Here is a 20,127-nt window from a genome sequence, read left to right on the forward strand (position 1 = left end):
AATATATCAGAGGGGAGACATGATAAACGATCATGTATAGTAGCTATGTGCCGCAAGATCCGCAAAGAAGTAGAACGAATACACGAAGAAAGATTAGCAGTAGACGAGCCTGAACAAACCGAGGAGGAGGAAGAATTAGAACTGCCCACAGGACAGTTAGAAACCATGGCCTATATAGGTAGAGGAAGATCTTGTAATAATACTAGAGGCTTTACTGATCCGATACGTCCGATAATTCCAGATAATAACAGAAATTTCCAAACTCCTATAATAAATATAAGGTCCCCCGAGCATTCGTTCCAAGCTGCTGACAAATTACTCCGAGAACGAAGGGGTTATCATATACTCGATTCTATGGACGAACAAGAATTAGCCAGGTCAGCCGTTCACTGGGTTGACAGTCCCGGAAAATATAGTGATGATACATTAGCGCACACGTTTTTGAACCTCAGCCCAGATGAACAGCGTTTAGCTGGTATCTATATGATTCAACAACTCCTTATATTATATAAAAGCCAACACTCCGATCCTGGCCCCTTACCTAATATCTTGACTGAACTACTCACGAATAAATGGAGAGGTCCAGGTACTGAGCTAATTAGAGAAATACTAGAATCCAGAAAGCAGTACATTCTTTTTGTATGTCCCGAACATGTCTCACTGCCCATAAAAGAAAGAACGACGTATTATATGGATAGACAGAATCCCTTACGCGAAGTGCACCCGATAAAAGGTGATGACAATCAGTTTAAACGTGTGTTTGTATACACACCCATATCTAAAATAGAACTATTAGAAATGAAGAAAGTGGTACCCAGTCATGATAAAGACCCAGCGGGTTTCCACCGTGAAATTAAAGACATGTTGCTCATGGGAGAGTATACCTATCCCGACATTATGAAAATATTGAAGGTATTAATGCCTGCGGGCATTTACGAAAAACTCAAGGAAAAGGATTGGGAGGTGGGAGACCAAAAGATAGATTGGACAGCATTAGAAAACGAAGAAAAAGCTCGAGGTCCAGGTTCAGGGCTTGGGGACAAGACCAAAACACTACCAGGTTTACTAGTACAGGTACTACCACGTTTATTAACTACGAAAAAGGAAGACTGGGGTGCAATATCAGCCTGTAAACAAAAGCAAGATGAAGACACTAGTGATTTCTATGCCCGATTCGAAAAATGTTTTGGTATAAATAGTGGGATAAAAGCAAGTAGCGAATCGTATCCACATCTGTTTGTGACAAAATTAGTTGAAAATTCCTTGCCCCAAGTTAAGAATAGAGTATTGAAATTCGAGAGTACCTGGCAAGGTAACACTCCGTCACAAATGTTACAAATGCTACAGTACCATCACAATAGAATTAGAGAGGAACAAGAACATGAACAAAGACGCATGAAAGACACGAAAATGAAAATGCTAGTTTCTCAGACAGTTCCAGCTGACGGTCATAAAAAGGGTATGACACAGTCCAGTGTTTCAGCAGGTCCTGTAAAAGGGGCATGCAACTATTGTAAACAGCCAGGTCATTATGTACACGATTGTCCAGTTTTAAAACATAATATCGCCATAGGTAATACAAAAGAAAGACCACGGCCACTTAGACAGGATCAGAACCAACAAGGAGCCCCGCAGCATGCACAGTCCATGCCAGCTCCGCAACAGTCTCTGCCAGCTCCACCACCGCAGCCTATTGCTGCCACACAAACGACGAGACGACAGATGTACCAGACTGCACAGTATGACTATCCTGATTATCAACGATACTCATGAAACAGCCTAGAGAGGGAAGTTGGCTTACCCCTTATCGAGGTCCCTGTAGATCAAGAAGGACCTTATGTACACAGTGAATTATTAGGCCAAGACAGAAAATTTTTACTTGATACAGGGGCAAGCCGAACAACCATAAAACGTAGTGAAGTTCCAGGGGCACCCCTCTCAGGCTCACAGAATATTTCCCTTGGTTTTTCAGGAAAACCTATCATTAACGAAGTATCACAGCCTCTTCCCCTTACGATTGGTCCCTTGACACGAACTACAGATTTATTGCTTACTAAATCATGTCCAGAAAACCTGTTAGGTATAAAAACATTGAAAGCTCTAGGAGCTATAATATGTTGTTCTCCGGAAGGAGTAAGATTGTTTTTACGTGATTTCAAAGGGCACTATGTGTCCCGAGACATGGATCACCGACTACAGACTTTACCCACACATTTATGGGCACAAGGCCCTACAGATGTTGGTTGCATGAACATTACACCATATCGAGTCACACTAAAGACAGGAGTGGTACTACCACGAATGCGACAATACAAGTTACCCCCAGATGCTGTAGTGGCTTTACTGCAAATCATTGACGAGCTTATTACCCAAGGAGTGGTTGTGGAAACCGACTCCAATGTATGTAATTCCCCGATAATTCCGATTCTTAAACGAACTGATCCAAAAGCCCCGCCAGTATATCGATTGGTTATTGATCTGCGCGAATTAAATAAATGTATTGTACCACAATACCCCGTAGTCCCAGACATTTCTTCATTACTGACAGCCATTGATTCCGAAGCAACATTCTTTACTGTAATTGATCTCAAGAATGCCTTTTTCAGCGTCCCAATAGATCCGGAAAGTCAATACTTGTTCGGATTTAGTTTAAATGGACGAAGCTTTAAATTCACACGCGCACCTCAAGGATTCACAGAAAGCCCCAGCATCTATAGCCAAGCACTGAAACGAGAACTTGACAGTATACACATGCCAGTCAACACTGCCCTGCTTCAATATGTCGATGATCTGCTGATCACCGCTAGAAGCGAACCTGAATGTGAAAAAGCCTCACTGACGGTTTTACAATTCCTGGCCGAAAAGGGGCACAAGGTGTCCCCTTCTAAGCTGCAATTCTGTGTCCAGCGAGTTGTTTACCTTGGTCACTCGCTGTCCAAGGAGGGAAGGCAGCTTACACCCGATCGCATCCAGTTAATTGCTAACATGCCAATACCCAAGACACAAAAGGAGGTGCGGGCTTTTATAGGCCTCACTTCATATTGTAGGCAGTGGATCCCTCAGTATGCATTTCTAGCAAAACCACTCATTCAGTTGACAACACAGGAGGCGGCCACATCGACTGTCCTCCCTTGGACTCAAGAACATACACACGCCTTTGAAAGTTTAAAGAAAGCTTTATGTCAAGCACCTGTCCTAGCAACACCATGTTACAGTAAACAGTTTACACTCTTTGTTGCAGAACGCGAAGGTACTGCTTTGTCAGTACTCACACAGGAACAAGCAGGATCACACAAACCATGTGCTTATTTTTCTAGTACATTAGATCCCGTAGCTCAGGCTCTGCCTGCGTGCCTGAAATCAGTGGCAGCGACAGCTTTAGCAATCAGACAAAGCGATGCCATAGTGTTAGGACATCCATTAACAGTACAAGTACCACACGCAGTAGAGGTTCTCTTGAACCGCACGCAAACACAACACTTGACTATAGCAAGACTCACCGGTTACGAATTGACATTGTTTCAGCCACACATAGAAATCAGACGTTGTAGTACATTGAATCCTGCCACACTGTTACCAGTAAACGGAACAGACCCACTAGCACATGATTGTATTGAAGTTATTACTATCACGACGAAACCCAGACAAGACTTGACAGACGTCCCAGTGACAGATCCAGACCTGACGTTGTATGTAGATGGTTCATGTATGAGAACAAGTACAGGAGAGCTAGTGGCCGCGTATGCAGTCACAACAGACACTGAAGTCATTGAAACAAATCGTATTAACACCTTGTCAGCTCAAGCAGCAGAGCTCATCGCTCTGACACAAGCCTGTATTCAAGCCACAAATAAGATAGTCAACATATACACTGATTCACGTTATGCATTCGGAGTTGTACATGACTTCGGCGTGCTGTGGCGAGAGAGAGGTTATTTAACTTCTCACGGTGCCCACATTCAGCACGGACCCCTCATTCATGCCTTATTAGATGCAATACATCTACCCGCTGCAATATCAATTATGAAATGTAAAGCTCATACGAAAGTTACTGATATCATTTCCCAAGGCAATGATCTAGCTGACAAAACAGCTAAACAGACTGCTCAAACTCACACATCTGACATGACAAAGACAATAGTTCCGACACCAACACATTGCATGATGATTAAGGATCCCGCTCTTGACGTAATTGACATACAGACACATGCTACACCAGATGAAATAAAGAAATGGACTGAATTAGGAGGGATCCAAACGGATCAAGGATGGATGACGAAGGAAAAATCTGTATGGTTCCTTCCTGATTCAATGGTCCAAGTTATCATTAATACAATACATAGTCCAGCGCACCTAGGAGAAAAAGCTATGCTAGACAGCATTCAACACATTTGGTTCAACAAACATTTACGAGCAGCAGCTAAACAAAAAGTTCGTACCTGTATGATCTGTTGTCAGTTTAACCCAGGTAAAAGCATTCCCGTAGAACAAGGTGGATTTCAGCCTCCTGATCACCCTTTCAAAGTCCTCCAGATGGATTATATCCAGATGGAACGATGTCGAGGATTCAAATACGTTCTTGTAGTTGTTTGTGCTCTTTCCCGTTGGACAGAAGCGTACCCGGTTTCAGATTACACTGCCCCGACTACTGCCAAACAGTTAGTTCGAGAATTCTTCCCACGGTACGGTTTACCACGTGCTGTCTACTCAGATAACGGCCAGCCGTTCTCATCCGAACTAATGAAACACGTTTCACTTTTGTTAGGTTATCAATGGAGATTTCACTGTGTCCGACATCCCGAGGCAGCAGGTCTCGTGGAACGACATAATCAAACTCTGAAAATTAGATTGTCCAAAATATGTAGAGAGAAAGGTGTCGACTGGGTAGTAGCCTTACCAGTTGCACTCTTTTACATGCGAATGGTAGCACACTCTCGAACAGGGCTATCCCCGTATGAGGTGATCTTCGGTAGACCACCAAATATGTGGGGGACGCCTATACCTCGTAAAATAACTGACGTTGACTGTAATATGCTGACAGATTACCTGGCTTCCTTGATGTCTGCACTACAATCTTGTCGTTCACAGGTAGCTGCAGCCTTTCCCGACAACACCGAGGTGAAACCCCATGACGTAGTTCCCGGGGACTTGGTGTTAGTGCGTAATTTTGACCGGAAGACTCAGCTGGATCCGAGGTGGAAATCGCCTCAACTCGTTCTGCTTACCACGAGGACAGCCGTGAAGATCGAAGGTCGCAAAGGCTGGATACATTCGAGTCATATCAAGAAATTTCATGGACTACCATCCGATATAGAGACTAAACCCTGTGTTTCTTCAAAGACAGACTCAAAGCTCCCCTTGGTTGAGCAAACAAACTCAGAACTATATAGACTAAAATTGAGGTCCAATAAGTCAGACAATTTGATTGTTTAAGTCCTCTTCAAGGTGAATCGGTTGAATTTGTCTCTGACATGTATCCTCTGGACCGGAATAGAGAAAGAAATAATCAAATGAAGTTGAAAAAACATGTGTACTGTAAATCACTGCGTAGTCATTGCACAGTGACGTTATTAATTTTATTTTTCTTATGTCTTTTAATAATCGCTGCAAGTATATTGTTGCACATATATTATCCTATTTCTAAACATGTTTACAATGTTACTGCTGAACATTCTTTTAGTGAATTACCCCCGCATGAGTTGGCATATAGATTTGCGCTGCGCAACAACACTTTTATTAGTATGTTACATCATTCCCATCAGACTAGCAATGCTACAAATTGTTGGATATGTGGCCGACTCCCTCCCTATCAGAACTATAAGGGAGTTTTGCCCCTCTTTCCATATCCGTTCACACACAATGGCTCCTGTGGAGCATGGTTTAGTTTAATTAATTCCTTAGATTCAAACTCAGCAGTTTATCAAGACAACTGGGTATGGGGAAACGTGAACTTAGTTTTGCTTAAAGTCTGCTACCCTAACAAGGAGGGACTTCCCAAAAGAACAGGAACTGATTTAGAAAATGAAGTATATGGATTAGGTAATTTTACACTTAACCTCATGATCCTGAACGTTGAATCTGAAGCTACACCAATCTTGCCCGCCATGTCCGTATTCCCAGTTAAAGGGGAACTATGCATAAGAAAGAATGGCTCCATACACATGGGCCATAGTAAATGCACCACTGTGATAAAATTCAGTGATCAAGGCAAGTCTACATTTAGAGCTTTTCGTCATTCCTACTTTATATGTGGCCAGACCGCATATATACGCCTACCTTTAGATTGGGATGGTACCTGTTACATAGCATTCCTTCTACCACCTGTTTTCCTAGCTCCTCCTGATTATCATAGAAATACTCATTTAGTACACAATAGACAGCAGAGAGATCTCCCAATAGTCGATTACACTGAAACAGCATGGGAGAAATACACAGATTTCAATAAAGGCTTCTTTCCCTATATAGGTACAGTCACTAATAGTAAGTTGATACGTAGATTAACCAGAACCCTTGAAGCAGTAGTGAACGAAACTATTTCCGCCTTAGGCAATTTAACAGAAGAGCAGTCTGCTATGCGGATTGTTGTGCTTCAAAATCGTCTTGTCCTTGACGTCATCCTGGCCGATAGGGGCGGAGCTTGTAGGGTCATCGGATCAAGTTGTTGCATTTTCATACCAGAAAATTCACCGTCAGTATATAAAGCCATAACCCGCCTTCATAAGATTGTAAGCCAGATACACCAGAATCCAGGCACCTGGACTTGGTCCGGTTGGTTCTGGGACGTGTTGTCAGCCTGGGGATGGAGAATACTATCCTTCCTAGGTATTGGCTTTCTCATACTATTCAGTTGCTGCTTATGTCTACAATGTGGGCCAGCGATTTGTGGTCTATGTGCCACCTCGTGTATCCTACATCCAAGTTTTCGTTCAAGATCCCGGAAGAAGAAAGAAGAACAAATGATGTTATATGAACAGATCGATGGATTGATGAAGATTGATATCTCCTAAGGGCAAGTAGGGGACAAGGAGGGAATGTGGAAATATGGATTTTTATGGTCGGTTATGTCCCCTATCTTGGACCCCAACGGTTTCATGTATAAAACACAAGTACATGTATGTTTCCTCCAGTTCCAGTTATGAAGACGCAAACACATGTGCGTCCACCGTCAACATGTCCTCTTTCAGATCCGCCATGAATGGGCCGGATATTCTATTCCTAAGTATGAAAGGCCACCGGTTTTATATGGTTCACTTATCCCATTTTACAGTCCAGGCGAGTAGGCCCTGATTCTGCCATTAAGCCTTTTCCTGCTTTCTGCCTCTGAAAGCTCCAGTCTGAGCTCGCATCTGTATCCATGAACTTTGTCCTACTCCCTGCGCGGCTAACGGTGCCTGACTCGGCCTGTCGACCTGTCTGCTTGCCAAAAACTGTATTTCACCTTCAAGATTACCTGTTCTGCTCCGCTCCTCATCCAATGCATTCCTGTCTAGTAGTTTAAGTAAACATTCCTCCAGCTACCGTGCAAAGGGCCAGGCCTCGCTGCCCTCATATAAGTAATTCATAGCCCTGTTACCATGGAATATTCCTACCCCCTCGCATCTAGTGTAGACACTTAGACGCTTGTACACGCACTAACAGTCAGTATAGTCAGTATAGAATAAGATTCTATCCTAAGAGACCTCTCTTTTTGGATAACACTGTTCTTTAAACATAGGATATTAGATATGATTTGGGATTAGGTTGACATAACCCCAGACTTTTGTCTCCACATGTAGAGCTAAATGTCAAGTCCCTTTCTCCCTCTAGTTGCACGTCAATCACACGTCATGCGGCTGCGCGCGCATCTCTGCCAACTATTTCTGCTGACATTGCAGGATTCTCTTATGGATCCACCCACATATTACATCATGTATGATGACGTTTATTAAATTACGCCCTCTATTAGCTACGTATGCACCTCTTATCAGCTGTTACGCCTCTTGCATCTGTTTCATTGTAATGTATTTTCTATAAAACTGCTTATCTGTCAATAATATATGTTCCTTCCTTCCTGAACTTTCGTGGTGATGGAATAGAAGGCCCATAATTCGAATTATGTTCCTTTGTATAGGAATAAAGCCCGTTCTGAACCTCTAATACCACGGATTCTGCCTCTTATTTTACTGAGCTATTATTATAGATTTTCCGCATCAAATTAAGTCCCGGTAATTAAATTATTTACCACCAACCGGTTTACGATCCACTGCATCGTGGCTGAAATGGCCGACCTGAAATTATTAATAGTCCTGTAAGCCATCCCCCAGAGGCAAGTGAAGACAGAAAGTTAATTAGCAAAGTGTAATGTGCTCCAACTGGATTAACATCCCATTCACGGCAACAGCCACACCATTGTTTCCAACAGGAGACATACCGTTTGTGTGTACTGGTTGACCAGGCCTCACTAATGAAGTCGCTAGCTTTCTTCGAAAGTCCAGGGACACTCTATCTGTCCCATAAACTCACCAAGCCACTAGGGCGAGTCGTCCTGACAATCTCAGTGGATGTGGAAGGCTCCCCGGATCCAGAAGGAGATTCCACCAAAATAGGAGGAAGATTGGGGAGGCAAATGACTATTCCAGGAGTACTGCGAACCATGCTTGCGCTCTCCAGAGGGGCATTATCAACACCAATTCCATCTGTTGGCGACACACCTGCGCTAGCACCCAGGGAATCATTAAGACCGGGGGAAACGCATACTCCAGATTGGAGCTCCAGTCTTGGAGAAAGGCATCTGTGGCCAGGGCCTCCGGGCCCGGACGCCAACTGAAGAAGGATGGGACTTGGCGGTTGAGGCAAAAAGATCTATCTGGCAGGGACCCCAGAGACCATTCAGTTTGTGGAAAACTCATGGGTGAAGCCTCCAATCGCTGAAATCCTATAGATGTCGGGACTGCCAATCCGCCACAGAGTTGTTGCGACCGGGTAGATACTCTGCCACCACCCAAATTCGACCCAGTACATGGGAGCTTGTCCCCCCCAGCTTGTTCACATAGCGATCCGCTGAGACATTTTCAATTCGAAGCAAAATGCAGCAGTCCAGCTTTATCGGTGACAAGCTGAGAATCGCAAACGAGCCCGCTAGAAGCTCCAGACAATTGATGTGCATAGTCACTAGTCAGTCCATCCTGAGACCACCGGCCCCCGTGGAGATCAATCCACACCTGGCTCCACAGCCCCTGTGGCTGGCATCTGACTTGATCTCAATCTCTGGGGTGGAGCCAAAGATGGCCCTGCCGTTCCAGGCTTCCATGTGGTCCAACCACTATGCCATCCCCGACTTCGCATCCTCTGAGAGGAGAATTTGCTCAGCATAACTAAGGCCTTTCCAGAAATGCCGAATTTTCAGTCTCTGAAGTGCTCGATAATGTAATGGACCTTGGAATATCGCCTGAATCGAGGAGGCCAGCCGAACCACTAATCACGCTATTGATCGCTAGGATACAGTCTGCCTGCTCAAAATCAACCACTATTCTCTCTTGATACTCCTGACCTTCTGTGTTGGTAGCATCAACTGACACGAGAGAGAGTTGATCTGGAACCCCAGAAATGCTATTGTTTGAGCTGGGATCAGACTTGATTTCTGAGAGTTCACAATGAATCCTAAACTCTGAAGGAGCATAATTGACCACTCGAGATGAGTGACCACCAGCCGGGGACACTGCGCCATGATGATTATGTCATACAGATATAAAATTAACCAGACCCCCTGAGCCCTCAAAGACTCTACCACTGGACGTAGGAGTTTCATGAAATACCATGGCGCAGAGGAGAGACCGAAGGGGAATGCCTTTGTATTTGTAATAAATTCCTTGCCACAGGAATTGCAGAAAATGCCGATGGGGTGCATAAATGGGAATGGAGAGGTAAACGTCGTTTAGGTCCAGACGTACCATCCAGTCCCCCTCCTGGAGAAGATCGCGGAGCAGATGGATGCCTTCTATCTTGAACTGTTGGTAAACGACCCAACCATTGAAATCTTTTAAATTCAAAACTCGTCCTGCTCCGCCCCCTTTCTTCTCTACTAGGAAGACACTGCTGAGAAAAACTAGGGGATGAGGTTCCGTGGCAACTACTGCCCCTTTTGGAGAAGGGTCTGAATTTCTGTAGAAATAAAGTTTTGATCTTGAAGAGAAAAATACATCCTTGGGGAAAAGAAACCTTCTCTGGGGGAGCTGTACAGTTCTATTTTGTACCCCTGCACTGTTTCCAGTACCCATGCATCCTGCGAAATCGTCTGCCAAACATGAAGGAAGGACTGGATCCTTCCCCCCAACACCCCCTCTGAACAGAGAATGAGTCTCACCTCTGGTTTCTGAATCCTGGGTGCCTCCTTGGTTTCCATGGTATCTACCCTTTCTGAAGCGGTTTCTATTGGAACGTTGGGTAGGGTGGCATTGGGTAGGGTAGAAGGTGGGGTTGTTAGGGTCCTGGTAACCCCCACGTTGTTGCAGATAATAACATCTTTGGGGGCCTTGCTGGTAACCCCGGCCCGAACGAACGCCCTCTAGATCGTCCTGCCCTGACAAAAAGTATGAAGGCTTTCCGGATGGATCCTTGAACTTTGTTTAGTCCACTAAAGGTAGCAGTAAATTTTGTCAGTTCTTTGAGAAAAGGTTGACCAAACAGGAGGCCTTGGGCCAGGGGGCCAGCCTCAGAAGTGGACAGTTCAACGAGTTGGAGGTCCAACTTCAAAAGGATAGATCGTCTCCTCTGTCTGGACATGGCGCAGTTAGCATTCCCTTGTTGACACATGGCCCTTTGCACCCAACCTATTAGCTCTTCAGAATCAATTGCCATAGCGGACTCCTTTGCGCGGTAACCCAATTCTAGAATTTTAGTTAAGGTGCCAGTTATGTCAAGCAGTTTGTCCAGGCAGGAGCGCCAGGCCCTATCTATCCCTTTGTTAGGGTCTTTGGAATATTTTTTAAGGTAGGTAACCATTGTGGGGTCTACTTCCCGGGTGTCAGCTACCTTACCTTGGGGTTTTGGTCTGGGACATTCTGAGCGCAATCTAGCGCGTACCTCTTTGTCAAAGGCTTGGCGCAAGTGATCCTGCACATACTCGCCCACCTGTTGAGGTGGCAGTCAGGCTGTGGACTTAGGTGAACAATGTATGAGGGTTTGAAGGGGAGTAACTTAGGTTGAGTGGGAGGGTCCACATGGCGCTCTTTTCGTGAGCGTTTGCTGGGTCTGGGGGGATTCTTCCTGATCCGAGCTCTGGTGAGAAGAGGAATCCTTATCGTCCTCCTGGCTGGGTCAGGGACCGCACCCTCCGATGAGGTGCTATAATCATGCTCTGTAACCATGCTACTGGCCAATCTGGCAAAATCTGCTGCGTGAGGTCCGTTGGGGGACTTCCCCTTGGATCTGGCCTCTCGGACTGTGAATGGCAAGGTAAGATGGCCGCTGCGCATGCGCGGTGCCAAGTGCTAGAGGTAAACTAAAAGGAGGACCACACATCTATTAGACGCGCATGCTCGCTCCCGTCTCTCACTCCACACTTAACAGGACTCGGGCGCCTGGTCAGGAGGTGTAGCGCTCTCAGCACTCAAAACAGACGCGCCGGCCATGACTGTTCAAAGTGAAACTTGCTGAGCGCCGCACCACACGGGCTTGTTAAATGAGTAAATAAGCACAGAGGTCGAACAGAGGCATGCACAATCACTAGAAATTTAGAGCGCGAATCGCGCTGGTAACCTTAACAACAGCCTAACACCAGACAGTATATACAAATACAAATAATCCCTTGATCACAGATAAGACTGGAAGTGTACTTAACTGGCTGCGGAACAGCAAAGAAAGAGGACACTGAGATGCTGTGTACGCCTTATATAGGGCAGTGGCTCTATGGTTAGTCATGTGATATTAGGGTACCATGGGAAATGGAGTAATGTTTAAACTTTTGTAATTGGCTGCTGTGTTATAAGTAGTAAAGAAATGAGAAGCATAACTGGAGCCTCCGTTTCTGACATAGACTCCCAGGAGCTGCAGCCGATCAAAGGCCTCTCTGTGGGCCCGGCTGCCCATCTGGAGGGGACAAGCGCCATTGCAGTGAGTGGGGCCTGGCAAGGCCTAGCCTCGTTGGAGCACCCTCCCAATTTGAAGGCTACGGGACACACCTGGGCCAGGAGTGGTGAGCAGCGTGAGAGGGTTCATTGTTCAGGGGCCCAGCTGGCTAGTCTGCATACTGCCATGGGGACCCACCCTGTGGCCCCAGAGTGTTTGGCCTGAAAAGCGCTTGAGCTCTTAATTATTGGACCCCGCCTGGAGGTGGGCCCCGCCTGGGGAGGATCCTGTAGTTGGCGCCCTGCTGCGGGCTGGGAACCTGCAGGAATGGGCCCATGTGTAGAGAGCTTCTGCGACTGACTGTCCTTAGGGCTGTGAAGGGCCATTACCGGGCCCAGGGGCCAGCAGGAGATAAGATCCTGCCGGGGTCCCATAGGTGGCCTGGTGAGCTGGTGAGGCCCTTGGCCCCTTGGACATTGATGACCATCGGGGAGTGGGCACTGGGCATACCATAAGGAGCTGTCTGTGTTGTAGCCACATCATGGTGTCCCCCAGCCACCGGTGGAGGAGACAGGAAGGGGGCCGTGGCTGACTAGGACCCTGTAAACGCTCTGGGGCGGGATGTGGGGTCCAGGCCTATTGGTCATCCAGGGCATGTCTGTGAGTGGCCGACCTTCACCCTTGGGTGGCCTGGAACTACGGTGCTATGGAACGATGGTGAAACCCCGGCTGCTGAGGAATCCCTCTCCAACTGATGGGACAGCCTCGCCCCAGGAAGTGGAGCAGGCATAGGGGGATGGCACGCTGCATGACCCTGAAGCCACCTTAGACAAACATTCGGGCCAGTTTAGGCGGATCTTGCAGACGATATTGGACACTAGCACCACCCTGGAATCCAAAATAGACTGTCTGCTTGGACTTTGGCCTGCTTCGCGCGGATCATCGATGGTTGGTGGAGAGGTTGGACGACACTGAGTCTGCCTGAAAAAAAATGTGTGCCGTTGCAGAATCTACAAACTCAGCAGCAGGGGATGAGGGTTGATATCATCTCCCTGCACTGGAAAGTGGAGGATGCTGAAAGGTGCTCGAGGTGTAATAATGTCTGCTTCTTGGGTTTCCCGGAGAATTCCAAGAGCCCGAACCTGGAACTTTTCCTTGAATAGTGGTTATTGTACACAGTACTGTCTGGTAGACTGAAAACATTATTTTCAATTGAATGTGCTCACAACTTGCTAGGACGTCCTCCCTTGCTGGGAGGGGGGGTGACTGTGCCCTGTGATTGCTACAGAGGCAGAGACTTGATTCTCCAGGTCTTTGAGACAAAATTCCTTGAGGACTGCACATCACTGTGTATCCGGATTAAACTGTGGAGGTGCAGTGGTGATGTAACTCTTACATGGGGGGAGGGCTGTGACGAGAGGCTGGCATCTTGTGCATGGTAGCTAGTGGGCCAGGAAGCATTGTTTGTTGCTTACCATGCCGCGGATGCTTACCATGCCCCGGATTGTTTTCCTGTACCTGCTGCATTCATGTGACAGGGCCTTGGGGATTTGCTTGGCCTGAGTGAACTGGGGGCAGGGAGCGAATAGTTTTTGTTTTTAGGTGGGTATTGGAGTTGCCCGTACACGCTTGCTTGACTGTCATTCACACTGTTGACACTCACTGGCAAAGGATGGTGGGGAGGTACCATGCAGGCGGGACTTGTCCTCTTCCCCCCGAATGATGCTAGATACGCTATATGGGCTCACCTGACAGGGCTGTGACTCCACAGTATAACTTTATGAACTGGAAGGTGAGGGGCATGGCCACCCTGATTAAGTGATACACCATTCACACTTACCTTAAGCGATGACACACGCATATAGCATATCCTACAGGAGACACGTGATGCGGGCGGAGCTGCGCCGGCTACACGCATATCTGGGAAGTGTCATACACCGCTATCCTCATCAACGAAGTCTGTCAATGTATCAATGGGAGTGTTGTACACTGCTGTCCTCATCAAACATATCTGTCAATGTATCTTTGGAAGAATCATTTACTGCTGCCCTGGGCATTGGTATCTCAGTGCATCTATGAAAGTGTCATTCACTGCTGCCCTTGGCATTGGGATCTGAGTGTATCTTTGGAAGTGTCATTCACTGCTGTACTGGGCATTGGTATCTCAGTGTATCTATGGAAGTGTCATTCGCTGCTCCCCTTGGCATTAGTTACTGAGTGTATCTATGGAAGTATCATTCACTGCTGTACTGGGCATTGGTATCTTAATGTATCTTTGGAAGTATCATTCACTGCTGTACTGGGCATTGGTATCTCAGTGTATCTATGGAAGTGTCATTCGCTGCTGGCCTGGGCATTGGTATCTCAGTGTATCTATGGAAGTGTCATTCGCTGCTCCCCTTGGCATTAGTTACTGAGTGTATCTATGGAAGTATCATTCACTGCTGCCCGGGGCATTGGTATCTCAGTATATCTATGGAAGCATCATTTACTGCTGCCCTGGGCATTGGTATCTCAGTGTATCTATGGAAGTGCCATTCACTGATGTACTGGGCATTGGTATCTCAGTGTATCTATGGAAGTGTCATTCACTGCTGTCCTGGGCATTGGTATCTCAGTGTATCTATGGAAGTGCCATTCACTGATGTACTGGGCATTGGTATCTCAGTGTATCTATGGAAGTGTCATTCACTGCTGCCCTGGGCATTGGTATCTTAATGTATCTTTGGAAGTATCATTCACTGCTGCCCTTGGCATTGGGATCTGAGTGTATCTTTGGAAGTATCATTCACTGCTGCCCTGGGCATTGGTATCTCAGTGTATCTATGGAAGCATCATTCACTGCTGCCCTGGGCATTGGGATCTGAGTGTATCTTTGGAAGTGTCATTCACTGCTCCCCTTGGCATTGGTATCTCAGTGTATCTATGGAAGTGCCATTCACTGATGTACTGGGCATTGGTATCTCAGTGTATCTTTGGAAGTATCATTCACTGCTGCCCTGGGCATTGGTATCTTAATGTATCTTTGGAAGTGTCATTCACTGCTGCCCTGGGCATTGGTATCTCAGTGTATCTATGGAAGTGCCATTCACTGATGTACTGGGCATTGGTATCTCAGTGTATCTATGGAAGTGTCATTCACTGCTGCCCTGGGCATTGGTATCTCAGTGTATCTATGGACGTATCATTCACTGCTCCCCTTGGCATTAGTTACTCAGTGTATCTATGAAAGTGTCATTCTCTGCTCCCCTTGGCATTGGTATCTTAATGTATCTTTGGAAGTATCATTCACTGCTGTACTGGGCATTGGTATCTTAATGTATCTTTGGAAGTATCATTCACTGCTGTACTGGGCATTGGTATCTTAATGTATCTTTGGAAGTATCCTTCACTGCTGTACTGGGCATTGGTATCTTAATGTATCTTTGGAAGTATCATTCACTGCTGTACTGGGCATTGGTATCTTAATGTATCTTTGGAAGTGTCATTCACTGCTGTCCTGGGCATTGGTATCTCAGTGTATCTATGGAAGTGCCATTCACTGATGTACTGGGCATTGGTATCTCAGTGTATCTATGGAAGTGCCATTCACTGCTGCCCTGGGCATTGGTATCTCAGTGTATCTATGGAAGTGTCATTCACTGCTGCCCTGGGCATTGGTATCTCAGTGTATCTATGGAAGTATGTTTCCTTCCTGCCCTCACCCCTGGTGTTTCTTTCTTCTTAGGTCATCCATATCACAGGCCGGTTGCGGCTGAGGGTGTCCCTGTCTCACGGACGCACGATTCCAAGCCAAATCATGGGCCTGGTGGTAGTCGCCCACGCTTTACCGCCCCCAACGATGAACGAAGTCAGAATCGACTGCCACATGTTTGTCACCCGGGTGAACATGGACCTTAACATCATCTACTGTGAGAACAGGTGCGTGTGGCTTTCTGTATCTTCAGCCTGACTGGGCATTAACAACAGGAGCTTTGCCAGCCATTGAAAGAAAGGACAAGGCATTACCAGCTCTGCCAGCTGGGGATTGACTGTGTGCAGGGCATTAACAGCAGGAGGATTCCCAGCCATTGAAATAAAGGATAGGGCATTAACAGCACAACCAGCTGGGGATTGACTATGTGTAAGGCATTAACAACAGTAGTATTGCCAACCATGGAAAGAAAAAACAGGACATTAACAGCACTACTAGCTGGGGAATTACAAAGCGTAGGGCATTAACAGCAGGAGGATTCCCAGCCATTGAAATAAAGGACAGGGCATTAACAGCATTAGCAGCTGGGGAATTATCAGAGGTAGGGCATTAGAAGCAACAGTATTGTCAACCTTTTGGAGAAAGGACAGGGCACTAACAGCTTTACCAGAAAGGGAATGGCGAGAGGTGGGGCAGTAACAGCAGGAGCCTTGCCAACCATGGGAAGAAAAGACAGGGCACTAACAGCTTTGTCAGCCACAGAATGAAAGGAAGTGTGCTGAGAGCATTACCTGCTGAACAGTTACCAGAGATAGTGCATTACCAGGAGCACTGTCCGCCAGTGAGTAAAAGACTTCAACAGCGGTGCCAGCCGGGGCCTTAATAGAATTACCAGTCTGTTAATGGCCAATGGTAGAGTGGAAGCAACTAGAAAATGACCATCTGAAGAATGAAGAGGTAGATTGTGAACAGAAGTACTTTTCCTGGTAATCCCACCTGGGGAACTGCCAGACTAAGTGGATTCACGCCAGTTCGCTGAAATCCCCACCCCCGAATATTTGAAGACAGGTGACTCCTACCCCAAGGCCAGCCCTTGAGTGTTTATATGTTTGGGTGCCTTGATGCACTTTCAGCAAACACAAGCAAGTCTGTAGGGCTGCTAGTGCGCATGCGTGCAAAGCGCGCACATGCGCAGTAAAGGCTGAGAGGCGCAGTGCGACGGGAAGCATCCACAGACACCAGACTGCGTTTCTTCTGTAGTTGGTTCAGGCTCCTCTGATTGGTTGGTACTCCTCTATGATTGGCTGCTTCTCCACTCACATTTCTTTATGCTTTCCCATGGTAGGTTCATGGCGCTCTGGGGTAAAATACGGTTGTTCATGCTTCTGTATTTATTTATTTATTTATTTATTTTTGCCATTATAATGCGCATGGCTGCCTCAGCAACGAGGCGTCCCAGCGCAACCCAAGTTCCAGCGAGCACGAGCCACAGAGGGAGACAGAGTGGTTAAACCACAGATGTAGGAAAAAACCAGGTCTTCAAGGCCTTAAGAAATGTCAAATGGCTCGAGATGGTTCTGATGGGGGTCGGGAGCAATTTCCAGAGTTTCGTCGCCATACAGCGAAAGGAACATCCCCTGGCCCTTGCTTTCCAGACTCGGGGAATGCAAGCCTGGGCCAGGTCAGCGGATCGCAGCGAGCTCTTGGGCACATAGGGCTCTATCAAATGGGAAAGCCCCAGTGGAGCCTGTTGAGACAAGATCTTATGAGAGATACACAGTGCCTTAAACTGGATACGCCTGTCAACCAGCAGCCAATGGAGCTTGGGAACAATGTGCGACACTGAGCAAGATCTAGGCAGTGCAACCAGAAGTCGAGCTGCCGCATTCTGAACCCTCTGCAGGTGCTTAATGCTAGCCTTATTATCTCCCAGATAGAGGGAATTTCCGTAGTCCAGTCTTGATAAGACCGACGCCTGGACAATAGTCTGGCGTACATTAGGAGGGAAAAACCCGAGCAAAGGTTTAAGGCTCCGCAGGAGCCCAAAACAGACCCCTGCAACGACTTTCGTTTGTTTCTCGAAAGTCAGGCCATTATCAAACCACACACCAAGAGTTTTTACAGTCTCCTTAGGGAGTGGGGCGGGTTTGAGACAGTCCGGCCAGCATTGCCCGGACCATAGCTCCCGGTCCTTCCCAAACAACAGGATCTCCGATTTACTGGCATTTAGCTGTAAACAGATTGCTGCCATCCAATCGGAGATAGCCAGCAGATCTTCTCTAAACTTATCCAAAGTGGTGTTGCATTTCTTCGAGAAAGCTATCACCAATTGGGTGTCGTCAGCATATGACACCAAAGACAACCCCCTGCCCTTGGCCACCTCCGCCGGAGGGCTGACATATAGGTTGCAAAGGAGTGGGCTAAGAATGGAGCCCTGCGGCACCCCCTGATGCAACACAAACTCCTGAGAGGAGAAAGGAGGTACTGTGACCTGAAAAGATCTCTCCTCAAGAAAAGACCGAACCCAAGCCAGAGCCAAATCCCTGATCCCAATATCTTGTAGACGCTCGAGCAGTATCTTGTGGGACACAGTGTCAAAAGCGGCACTTAGATCCAAGAGGACCAAGGCCGCAGAGTCCCCTACGTCCAAACTGCCCCTAATGACTTCTGATACGACCAATAGCGCAGACTCAGTGCTGTGCCTAGGCCGGAAGCCGTGTTGTGAAGGGTCAAGGATGACAAACTGCTCGATGAATTTAGACAGCGTGGAGTTCACGTGTGCTTCCACAACCTTGGCCAAGAAAGGCAGCTGAGAAATGGGCCGATAATTACTAGGAACGGCCGGGTCCAAGGAGGGCTTCTTTAAGAAAGGAATAACTTTTGCATGTTTCCATGCCCGTGGTACAGAGGCGGAAGACAAAGATAAATTGGCTAATTCCAAGCTCACATCAGAGATCAGGGGGTAAAACTGGCGAAAGTGGGTGGGCGTCACAGGGTCAACTGGGGAGCCGGATTTGATTTTTAAGCATAAGGCCTCAAATTCCAGGGGCGTTAAAAGAGGAAATGAAGCTAAGCTATTCCCTCCGGATATATCGCCCCCTCGTGCCCCTCCCCCCACTCCAGACAGAGCTGCTCCCGGTAGGGCCAGATAAATCTGCTCCACCTTGGTGACAAAATACTGAGCCAGCTCATCGCACTGACGGTTGGAGGCAATAGGGGAAACCCTAGGGACACCTGCACTCTTCATGCCATCCAGCAGGGAGAAAATGGTCTTAGCAGGGTTGGAACTGCCCATGATTTTGCTTGCCACAAACTCTGCTCGAGCTCTCCGAATACCCTTATGGTACAGCTTAATGGCCGCCCGGTACTTTAGCTTTGCGGCCGCATCGTATGAGTGTCTCCAGGCACGCTCCAGCTGTTCACAACCCTTCTTAGCTAGGGATAGGGCGTCATTGAACCAAGGGTTCGACGGCCCGTGTCCCTTTCCTCCCCATTTAGCCGGAATACAGCTATCCAGGCCAGCAGTCAGCCATTCATTGAAACACGAATTGGCCGCGTCCACATCGGAGGGTAGCTGAGGCCTGTGCCCTGCTAGCCAGTCACAGAAGGGCTCCTGGTCTAACCTGTGCCAAGGGCGTTTAAGAACTTAGGTAGGACGAATTAAGTCAGCTTTGCCCTGCACTTGCAGGGAGAATGGAACCAAGAAATGGTCTGTCCAAACTTGCGGGATCGGTGGATAAATTTTTATAGGCTTAAGATTGGAAAAAATAGGGTCCAGCAGATGGCCGGCCACGTGAGTGCCTTCGAGAACGTGTTGCATCAACTGGAAGGCCTCTAAGTCGGCCAGAAAACTGGCAATCTCTGCTTTCTCACCGTCCTCAAGATGGAGATTAAGGTCCCCTAGAATAGTAAAATTTGCCGCCTTGCAAGCAAAGTGTCCTACTTTACTTAGTAGGTCTCCCCTAAAACCGCTAGCGGGCCCGGGGGGCCTATAGATGAGAAGGCCTGATATAGTAAAATTGTGGGTTAATCTGATTTTAAATGACGCACTTTCACAGCCCACTATATTCTCCTTCCACAGGCTAAAGGTGTAAGCTTCCTTAACTACTACTGCAATACCACCTCCCCCCCCCCCCCTCTCTCGGTTTATGGTCTCCAACATGCAGCCTGAAGGAAGGGCCAACCAATGCTCTGCCACGGAGTCTTGGTTAAGCCAGGTCTCTGTTAGAAAGAGGGCATCCGGGGACTCGTCAGCCAAAAGGTAAAACACCTCTGCATGATGCTTAGCCAGCGAGCGGCAATTCAGACTGAGGAACTTGAACTCCTTATGATCTAATGGCCGTGGATCCCTCTCTGCCAAGGTCAACCTAAGCGAGCAAAAGTCACAA

General features: G+C 47.2%; 1 protein-coding gene across 1 annotated transcript in view; it reads left to right on the forward strand.

The window, feature by feature from the left end:
• The window catches only part of NPAS3 (neuronal PAS domain protein 3), a 1,680,342-nt gene that overhangs the window by 1,605,139 nt on the left and 55,076 nt on the right, over nucleotides 1–20,127 (forward strand). The window contains exon 7 of the mRNA XM_085627416.1: nucleotides 15,773–15,966. Within this exon, the coding sequence (XP_085483542.1) occupies nucleotides 15,773–15,966 (194 nt within the window). The remainder of the gene's footprint in view (nucleotides 1–15,772; nucleotides 15,967–20,127) is intronic.

The sequence above is a fragment of the Triturus cristatus genome, chromosome 9 (assembly GCF_964204655.1).
Source record: "Triturus cristatus chromosome 9, aTriCri1.1, whole genome shotgun sequence".
NCBI classification, from domain to species: Eukaryota; Metazoa; Chordata; class Amphibia; order Caudata; family Salamandridae; genus Triturus; species Triturus cristatus.